Below are 10,578 nucleotides of genomic sequence, written 5' to 3'. Positions count from 1 at the left end.
TCTGCGCCTACTCCCTACCCATTCATCTCGGTGGAATACTTCACGAACCCTTCTTTCAACACATGACAAACCATATATCAAAATAAACAGACCTTACCAATAACAAAGCCGTAAAGTCCCACATAGTTAGCCGTTCCAGAGTAATCCGGTTTTGAATTTGCAGCAAATTTCACATGCCTCAAATTTGGGCTTTAAGTTTCACAATGTGTTCAAATTTTTCTACATGATTTCATAACAGACCAGATACAAAATAAATGTTTCAAATATCGCCTATATATCGGTAAATATTAAAATCAGAGGATATACAGCTGACTAAGAGTTTGTGAAACTTAATGATCACAAAATGCTAAGCATGCATCTAGGCCAGGGGTGGGCAAACTGCGGCCCGCCAAGCACTTTCATCCGGCCCGCTGAGCATTTCATTTGGTTATCAGGCTGCTCGCTATTTTTTTCCTGTGATATAGACGACGTTGGTTAGCTTTACTGCAAACTGCTTTTCACTCTCCTTAGAGAACGTTTACAATGTCAATGTCAAAACATCATGTTAAATAGAGATAACATCATGTTAAACTAAGTTAACTCTTAGTTATCTCCTTTGCAGCAGATCTAACGTGAACATGCGATCCATTTAATAGGGAACGCGTCTGCACTCACGAGAGGGAGAGAGCCGCAGGTTCCAGCTGGCTTGTCATTGTTGATCATTGATATCTCCTTCTTATAAGAAACTTTTAAAAAGGAAATCATGAACGCAGCAGTAGTTCCCACTACTGACCATTTAAAAAGTGTTGTGCGGCCCGCCGGCCAATTTTCAAAACCCAGTGTGGCCCTTGAGCCAAAAAGTTTGCCCACCCCTGATCTAGGCTATTTGAGTTTCTTAAAGCTGAGCTGTGCTTAAATTGTTCAATACATGATTTCATAACAGGCCAAATATAAAATAATAATAAATATAGCCTAGATATCTGTAAATATTAGATGATCAGATGATTTACAGTTCTATATAATATGTCATATTTCATGTTTTTGTAATGTTTCATACAGTGATGCAGGTCTACTGCTGTGAATAGGCTAAATACAAATTTGATTTGATTTTTATAGCCTACTACTGTATAGTTAACTTTGGCCTTGGTGCTCTGACATGTGGCCTTTGTGCCCCCCACCAAACATGCCTAACTGATGGCCACATGGCCTTGCCCCTAAAATGGTGAAATTCCAAGCCTGCCTACAACCATAGCCATTGATATAGCCTAGGCATTGAAATAATGTTATAATTCTACATTGATTCTGTAATTGATTAAGTGATTATATGATAATATGTTGGGAGAGAAAAAACAAGATGATTTTCTTATTAAATATTTATTGTATGAATGCAATTCAAACTTTTAACCATGTGACTCATCTATGGCTAATAGCCTATTATAGTCATGGAATTATGCAATCGTTAATTTATGAAACTATTTAATGATAGCTGTACAAGAATAGTCTCTGTTAAGAAGATACATTAGCCTAACCTAGGCCTACTTATGAAACAGTAGGTTTGTTAGGATGTTGGGTAGAAAGCTGACAATCAACAAAAACAAGACTTCATAAAAAGGCAAACAAAACAAGTTAAACATTTTCTCTCTAAGCACTTTTCTTTCCAATAAAACTAGCTCAAAGTGCTTACAAAGCCTATTAAACGAGCATTTTTGATATGTCATACATTTATATAGTTTAATAACAGACAAAACAATGAGCCCTCACTTTATTCTACATCCTAGCTTTCAAATATAATGAGATAGTGAAGTACATATTATCCCATGTTTGTATTATGTTCTGTAACTTTTGCTTTCATTTAAGCCAAGTAGGCTATTTGTGGTAAAGTAGCCTATATTTCATACACTGGCATTCACAAGGCTCTGATTTATCTGATAGTGTGTTTTTGAAGTAAGGCAGTCTGCTGTATCTTTTTACATTTTTGTTTGAATTGGTTCTTCCTCATCATCATGTTGGACAGAGTCTTTTCCATTCATTTCTAATTTCTCATTTTTCTCTGAAGACAGTCCCTCCTTTTCTTTAAATTCAGCCTCGATTGCTACTGGATCAATGTAGGTGTAGAAATTGGCCATGATGGAGAAGATTACACAGACGGCAACCAGGAGTGACGCGAAGAGTAAGTACTCAGCCCACTGTCAGAAAAACACAAAATGAAGGTTAGAGAGAAATTGATCAATCTCCATAGATGTGATGAGGATAAAGTTAGCAGTCACCAATTAATAAACTGTGGTTGACCATGAGTCCTGTACCTGTTTGTCTAACTTTGCCAGCTGAGCCACGATTAGAACAATAAAGTTGCCCACAGCTGTAGTAAGCAGCCAACCTGCCTGAAGAACTGCCTTCATGTTGCTTGGTGCCTGAGAGAAAGTGCACAATTTTATGAAGTACATACATTGTCACTGTTATTGTTTCCCGTCTGAAAGCCCTGCATTGATTCAACGGAGGACCATTTGCACAAGGATATTAGACTAGATTCAACACAAATCCACAGATCTCGGTAGATTTATGTTTTTGCAATCAGCGGTGCAAGCCTGAAATAGGCTATAGTCTACACAGGGATATTGTTGGCACCTACCTGTGAATAAGAGAACTCTAAACCCGTCACAGAGAAGACTACCTCTCCTGCAGTGATGAGGAAGTATTGTGGAATCTGGAGAGCCATGTGAACACTGTTGGGTTGAATCTCCTCAACCTCCACAATGTTGCCACACTGGATAGAACAGACAAGCGATCTGTTAGTCTGAACACAAAAATGACAGATGTAGGCAATTGTTTTTACTCTTAGTATAGACAAGATCTTACATTTTCCCATGTGAATGTGCTGGGAATGATGACAGAATAAGCACCTCCAAATCCAAGCTTTTTGGTGAACTCACACTGCTGTCCAATATTAGGCCCACTGATTGTGAATACGCGCCTTGATATAAAAAGAGTAAAAATTATTCAAGGAATAATAATTTCACTCTGTGAGAGAGGTCTAATTCAGGAGATCTGATTTAGCAGTAAGGCCGAACTCACGTTCCATGTGCCATCAGGAAGTAGTTTGAAGCTATCATTGTGCTTATTGCTCCATAGTCTGCCCCGCTAGTAGACACATTCACTGCTGTGTTCAAACCATTGATAAATCTGGGCAAAACAGAAGCACAATGGTAAAGGGCCTGGAAAATTTGAATTGGTTTATTTTCAAAAGACTAACATTACTGCATATCTGACCTTAATGCATTGTTTCCTTGCTCGGGTTTGGCAGTCAAATCATAAACCTGCAGCAGAGATCAAAGTGGTATCAAATATATCACTTGTTAGTGGTAATAATGATTAATAGTAAATGGTGCATATTTGTAATGGTGCAATATATTAACCACTCACCAACATCATATTGTTTCCAGGACCGATAACTAAAGTCTGTCTCATTCCCTTTGTTACATTGTATGGAACTGGTCCAGGTGTAGTAGTGTTCAGTGAGACAGATATAGTGTCACTGTCAAATGTTATATACTGCTCATTTGCCTAAAATATGATTTAGGGAGTTGGATTTAGTGGGATTACACCAATATGTTGAGAATAACTTTTCAAATGTATCATCACATTTAGATTTTGCATGTCAGACAATATATTCTCGAGCACTCATGTGAAACCAACTCCTTCTTTATACTCTACCTGGTTCGGTCCAATTGGAAATGGCTCGTTAGGTGGAATAGTTACCATCAGACCATTACTTTGCATGTTTAGCACCCGAACTTGGGTCTGAGAGCTTGAGGGGAGGACAGGCAAGGTTTTCTGTTGAAATAAAGCAACATTATAAGTTCATATAGTACATTTAGAACTAGTGTATTTCAATGACAGAGGTTTGGGCATGTTTAGCATACTTTGTGTGAGTGCACTTACATCAATCTCAAGCTGAACCATAGAAGCAGAAACAAAGGCCATTGCTGCAAAAAACATGCCCACTGTCATTCTTCTCAGGGGCCTGTGGGACAAATACATGGTCATTACTTTTTTTGTCAAGACAACACAAAGAAATGTCAGCTGTATCAATCCTGATTTTTTTTTTATTGCTTTTACACACAGTAGCTGTTTAAAAGAACACTCACGAGAAGTTCAGTCCACATTTCTCAATAAGTGGGTATACAATCCGGTCAGTTATTGGAACCAAAGTGAGAATCAAGATGGGGTTTAAAGTCTGTGAAATAAAATGCAACTTGTATGAAAATCTTAGCAGTAGATGATGTGAATATTAAACAACACTGAATAAGGGACATCAAGCAGAATCCTTTTTCTTTTGTTCAGTATTTGGTTAAAGTGATGGCACATACCTGCATTTGATCAGGCTGCAAAATCAAAAATCCCTGTATAGAGACAAAAGAGTGGTGAGGAGTGGTGAGACAAAAGTGATGGTGAAGTGTTTAAGGAAACAATGTCGCTTGGGATGTTGAAAATGGTAACTTACAAAGTCCCCATTCATGGTGGTGGCTTGCAGAGTCCAGCGAGAACCCTGTAGATATTAATGTTTCTGTTTTAGTGGCATTCTCACATGCACTGCATACAATCACTTTAGATGTAACTCACCAGAAACCTACAAAACCATTTTTCATGTCCTCTTTGGGTCATTACATTTCTGGTGAGGGGCACTGAGTTTCTGCATGAGAAAGTTTCTGGTGTACACCAGATTTGTTTTCTTCTTCTTGCATATGTCCCTTTAGGGGCTTCGTATCATTATACAGTTCTTTACTAAATATTTAGTTTGAGAAAGGTATGAAATGATCCAAGTTACCTTTTGGTCAAACAGGGTCCAGAACATGGGGAGCGGCAAATAGAGGAACAGGACCTTCAGCACCATCTTTATCTGCACAATCAGAAGTTTCTGCAGGGCCAGGGAGAGAGAGGCGTTGTGTTCAGTGCACTGGTCCCATTGTAATATCTGATTTGAGATGTGTGCGCTGAGAAAATCATACATACATCATATTTTTCATTGGCCCAGTCTAGCCAGTGTTCTCTTTTTTGATACTGTTTGCTTCGGTGCCTGTAACGGTTCTTGATGGCAAACTGTAGCAACAGGTAGAAGAAAGTTATTCTGTTAAGTGTTGAAGAGATACTGCAAGCCTCACTGTTAACATATATTTCAATACTACTGAGCATAATCATAAACACATACAGTCAACTTAATAAAATACACTTATACTTACACCAATGCATTTACACACATCCAGCATGATGTTTCCTTTTGGAGCGGTTTTGACATACATACCACTTCCCATTATGAAAACAACTGACAACAGAAATCAACGCCATTAGAGTTTATTCACAAAAATGTATAATACAAGTGATGGGGTGGTACTGAATTGAATCTATGCTCTTCAGTAGGACTGAGAGAATATAACCCACCTAATGCGACCACCATGAGAGCAGCAGGGACACCAAAGGCAAGAGGGTAGCACTTCTGTTGACTGTGAATGCCGCACTCTTGACCTGTGTGGGTGGGGGGACACATTGAGTCAGGCAGTCCCTCACCCCTCGCAATGTTAAAGAAGTACACAATTATGTTAGCAGACACAGAGAGACAGACAGAGAGAGAGAGAGATGGAACTGATTCTACTAAACAATGCACAGTACAATTTTTGATTAAGACAATACTACATGTGTCGTATCGGGAGATGCTCCAGCTATGAGAGAGGATATAGTGAAGTGAAGGACTCAGTTTGACATTTGGCTCCCCACTTGCCTCTAAGAATTGGGGTGACGATGGTGGAGAGAAGGCTTCCAGCATTGATGCACAAGTAGAACACGGAAAAGAAAGTTCCTCGTTGCCTTGTCTGATGAGTGAAATGAAGGAAACATTAAATGACAAATGTCTTGCAACTCATTTCCGGCTCTATGTAAAAATGTGTCCACTGTGAGAGACAGGTGCCGGCTCCTGACCTGGTGGTCCTCAAACTGGTCTCCTCCAAAGGCAGATACACATGGTTTGATCCCACCTGTTCCCAGAGCAATGAGCACCAGGCCAATCATGGAGAGGACCCTGTGACAGAGAGCACATCACAGCTATGAGGCTGAGGGGAGGCTGGGTAAAATGACTCTTCTCCTAGGCTGCCAGTGAGCCAATGGATGTTATATAAGTAGCAGAAGTGTGAAATATTAGAAAAGCACTTTTCCTACACTACATTCTTCAAATATTTATTAAGAAGGTATTCAAAAGGTGAGGTACCAAATGCTACTCACACATGAAGAGACATGTTGTTTGGTGTGCCATCTTTATCTGTGTCAGTGATGTCATGAATGGCACTTACAGCCATCACAACCTGCCCAATTGCATAGACTATTGACAGGTATATGATTGTCCTGTGGGGAGACAAGAATTTGAGATGTGAAAAGGCAAGAGTGAAGGATTTTTTGAGAGGAAAGAGGTGTTAAAGACCAAGACTCACTTGAACTTTCCAAGCCACGAGTCAGCCACAATGGCCCCAAGGATTGGTGTCAGGTAGCAACAGGCCACAAAGACATGGTAGATGGAGGTGGCCAGATCATCATCCCAAAGCAAGAAGTACTTGAAGTACAACACGAGCACAGCTGGAGATATGTGAGGGAGAGATATTGGGGTCAACTACTAAACAATACTGTTGTTCCACGCTGCAACAACAAAGGCATATGCAGCACATGCCATGGCTTACCTCGCATTCCATAGTAGGAGAATCTCTCACAGAACTCGTTGACCACAATGAAGAATATGCTGAGTGGATAGCCACAGCACTCCACCTTCTGGTGGAAGAAAATAATTGTTAGAGAACAAAAAGGTGTGACTTGAGCAAAATATGTCTCTGCGCGCACTACGCAATCGACTTCTTCTGCACACAGATGTCACTCACTGGATTGTGTTTTTCATAACATAACCAGAAGCATCCTACCCTATGCCTCATTGCAATGAGATGCGTAAAGTCAAGCATACGTCCATGTAATCTGGCATTTGCATTAAAAATCAAGTGAAAAACTTTCTCAACAGTTCTGCTGAAATGTGGTCAACTGTTTCTATTGTGATGTGTAAGGCGGTAGTTGCATTATGCTTGAAGAAGATTATCACAAAGTGCTGGATGGTGCAGAGAGTGAAACAAGTTGTACAAGGTTGCAACTGTCACTACGAAACCCCAGACTAGCTTGGGAAGCAATGGAGGCTTTTTGGAGGCTTTATGACATGGACTTCCAGCACTCAAGCCTAAGGTCACCACATCACTGGTTGAGTACTGTAAGGCAAACTGCCATCAGATCATACAACAGTAGGAACATATTTCATGGTTCACTCTCTTGAATTCTAACAGGTGAATCCAAGGTGAGCTATCTGCCTAAATACACAGGTAAAAATCAGGTGGCAAATCAGAGGTAAGAGTCATCTGTGGGCTGTTTTCCATAATTTAAGTGAGGCCGTATACTGTCATATTCTGTCTAATTCATTGATTTTCTTTCCATATTTTCTTATAATTTTTAAGTACTATCATATGACCTGCCTATATATCACATATCAACACTGCCTTTTTATTCTTAGTGTTACGTTAGACTGATTTTATTGTCTTTTTGTCTTCTCTGTGTTATGATACACTGATTTTTTCCCTCCATACTACTAGTCAAAACTTTGGCATCCCCCAAGTTAAGAAAAGTGATATTTCCATACATCAAATATCGATGCAGCAATTTTAATCTGTAACACAATAAAGTACTACACCACATACATTAGGGCTGAAAGATTAATCGATTTCTAATTTAAATCGTAATTTGAACTAATGCTATTAACAAATCGCGAAGGCCACAAATAATTGTACTGCTGACAACTCGGATAAGTTGGGAGTATTTTGCTTCTTCCTGAGGCAACATAATGAACATGTGCCAACATTTTAAAAAGCCCCAATAAGCAACAGTATAATGAATGCACAGCAAAAACAAGCAAGTAGAAATAGGGCTGGTCTTGCCCAAGAAGTAATTCAGAGTCATTTTAAATGTATAGTGAATACTGAAGAGATCCTTGAAAATTATGTTAGAAATCAAATTGCAGTTGCAATAATTGTTTGAAATATTGCAAGATATTTTCCCCAAATCGCTTGACCCTAACATACAGTAAAGAGTATATAGATACGCATAAACATACACCTATCGGCAGGATATCTTCAGATGCATGATGCATTCTGAGAAATATAGATTCAATGAATTATAAATTCCAGTCTGCTACCATGTCAGACTCATTTTAATAAGTACATAATGATGCCGCAAGTTAAACAAATACTTTTTTTTCTATATTCAATGGGATATCACCCAACAATGTGTCCATATAGGCTAACTTTGTATTTGGATAATACTGAGCATGAGAATACCTTACTCTGGAAGTATTCTTAATATGTCAAATGTGTGCTCACACTAATGGAATTGATAAAGGGCTTACTGAAGATTAAAATAAGAAACCAAAAATCATACAAGAAAAGTACAATATCTAAGGGCTATGGCAGACAGAACTTACCTTTGTCTTTGCCTTTTGATCATTATCCTTCTCCCCCTTTTCTGTTGGATTAATAATGTGCCACTATTAATGTCGAATAAGTATGGTAGGGCAATGATCAAACTGATGAGCAGATTTGCTTTTCTTTTTTGTATGATCTTTTCTCACCTGTCATGATTGCAGAGATGTGCTACACCCTTCTTGCCCTGCTATATCCTTGCAGATTCCTTGTTGAACGACTGGATTGACTAGTATGAGTATATGTGTAAGGTCTCTTATTAGACACCTGGTGGAGGTGGGTGGACTGTGTCCTGTTTTATGGTGTCTTGTGTGGAGACACGAGGGGAGGACAGTGGGAGGACAATGCATGCATGGCTGGACTGTTTCAGGAGGAGGTAAAACATACCTGAATTTTACATTTAATTTGTTCCATCACTGGAGATGAATTGAAAAGTCGTAAACTCGTAAAGAAACAAAGAACGTAAACATTTGACTATTTTCACAATAGAGATGTCATGCAATCAGGAAAATTATGAAAAAAGTGACAACGTGGAAGAGTGTTCAGAGAGAACTGAATGGCTTTTATTTAAAAGAGAAGTATTAGGGGGACATTTCTGTTTAAATACAGCAGAACAGGGACATTCTGTTAAATAAAAATAAAAAAAACCCATTCCTTCCCAAATATAAAACGATTTCATTAAACACTTAAAAGGAACACTAAAATGGTAAAAGCTTCATATTACATCCACAGTAGGCTCCGTCACTGGTTTCACGCTTCATCACTTTGGCAAGAAGAATGAACATAATCTTTACAGTGTATGAAATAAACACAGCAAGAGTTCTTGCAAATATTGCACTCCTTTTGTATGTACAATAATAGACAGCTTGGAATATACTTATGCCATGGCTTCCAACAGTTAAGATTCTCAGTCTAAGACACTGAAGTGACTGACTGCTCCAGGGTTCAAAGAGCAATCTGTGCGACACAATGCTACTTTGTAAAAATACAACACAAGTGAATGAAGAGATATCAGGTTCTGTGCCACAAGTAAAATAGAACTAGAGTATGGAAATTTGAGTACTGTACATATAAAATAATCGTAAATAAACAATACAGATGAATAAAATAATATTAAATTGACTAAAAGGTTGGCTGAGTAATTCATGCATGTGTGTGTGTGTGTGTGTGTGTGTGTGTGTGTGTGTGTGTGTGTGTGTGTGTGTGTACATGTATTTTTTTAACATTTAAGAATCCCTAATGGGATGTCTCCACAGGAAACACTAGTGAACAAACCCAGACCAAGTCCAGAAGTGTCAGCCCAAGCCTGTGCACCTCTGAAGCACTATGGCCATCCTCTGCCATCACCCTCTCTCATGAAGCCCAACGCCTCCTAGCCACACACATGAATGTTTATGGACAACAGACCATAGACTCAACAATGGCCCCATGTAGTGTTTTGTCAAAGAAGCAACGAGCAGGCCTCTCACAAGTCATGAAGCCCAACTGAAGGTTGAGCCTGTGCAAGGGATACTGTTGCAAATGGCAGTTGGCAGATTCCGCATCTGTGATGGAGAACTCAGAAGGGAGAGAGAGCTGAAGAGAGGTGGACAGGTGTTCCCACTGGCCAGGTATGATGGGCAGGCGCACGGAGGAGAGGGACCCCCCCCCCCCCCTCACACCACGGAGGAGGAGCTGGGAATGCCCTGGATGGTGGCGCTGTTGGGCGTGCCGCTGATGGCGTTGAAAATGTGCAGCGAGTCGGGAAGAACGCTCTTCATGCCCTCTTCCACCGGGCTGATCTGCAGAGGACCGAGAGAAGAACACGCATGAGCTCTCAGACAACAGCACAGCCAACAACACATCAGTATTCAATAAGTTCCAGAGCCATAGCATGGTGGATTAGCCTACCATCCGATCTGCTTGTGGTAGCACAAAAAGGACAAAAAGAAGAACAGGGCTGTTATTTCAGCACCATATATAAAGCAGACCATGCTGTTGCTTATGGTGATAAAGTGATGGTGTGGATTGCAATAGAACCAATGAGAGCACTGTCACAACTGAGGGGCATGCA

The 10,578-nt window shown here is 39.7% G+C and overlaps 2 protein-coding genes across 20 annotated transcripts in view; both read right to left on the bottom strand.

The window, feature by feature from the left end:
- Positions 1-1,364: 1,364 nt before the first annotated feature.
- slc15a1a (solute carrier family 15 member 1a) lies at positions 1,365-8,739 on the bottom strand. Of its 2 annotated transcripts, none has more exons than XM_042079230.1 (23): positions 8,675-8,739; positions 8,528-8,568; positions 6,699-6,786; positions 6,456-6,597; positions 6,250-6,369; positions 5,950-6,049; positions 5,753-5,843; positions 5,416-5,499; positions 5,217-5,299; positions 4,990-5,076; positions 4,805-4,894; positions 4,481-4,525; positions 4,347-4,379; positions 4,125-4,213; positions 3,919-4,000; positions 3,691-3,810; positions 3,400-3,540; positions 3,247-3,293; positions 3,052-3,159; positions 2,836-2,950; positions 2,609-2,743; positions 2,283-2,390; positions 1,365-2,165 (listed from the first exon to the last, which is right to left on the bottom strand). In XM_042079230.1, the coding sequence occupies exons 1-23, from the start codon at positions 8,679-8,681 to the stop codon at positions 1,947-1,949; spliced, it is 2,175 nt and encodes a 724-aa protein (XP_041935164.1). In that variant the 5' UTR covers positions 8,682-8,739; the 3' UTR covers positions 1,365-1,946. The 2 variants fall into 2 exon arrangements, with proteins under 2 accessions (XP_041935164.1, XP_041935174.1); XM_042079240.1 differs by having other exon boundaries at positions 6,699-6,783.
- A 327-nt stretch (positions 8,740-9,066) lies between these two features.
- The window catches only part of zmp:0000001200 (dedicator of cytokinesis protein 9), a 78,249-nt gene continuing 76,737 nt past the window's right edge, over positions 9,067-10,578 (bottom strand). For all 18 annotated transcript variants that reach the window (XM_042069481.1, XM_042069588.1, XM_042069561.1 and 15 more), the window contains one exon: positions 9,067-10,306. In XM_042069481.1, the coding sequence (XP_041925415.1) occupies positions 10,181-10,306 (126 nt within the window). In that variant the 3' untranslated portion in view covers positions 9,067-10,180. The remainder of the gene's footprint in view (positions 10,307-10,578) is intronic.

The sequence above is a fragment of the Alosa sapidissima genome, chromosome 2, assembly GCF_018492685.1.
Source record: "Alosa sapidissima isolate fAloSap1 chromosome 2, fAloSap1.pri, whole genome shotgun sequence".
Classification (NCBI taxonomy): domain Eukaryota; kingdom Metazoa; phylum Chordata; class Actinopteri; order Clupeiformes; family Clupeidae; genus Alosa; species Alosa sapidissima.
The sequence above is the reverse complement of the archived record's forward strand: the minus strand, read 5'-3'. Positions and strand labels throughout refer to the sequence as shown.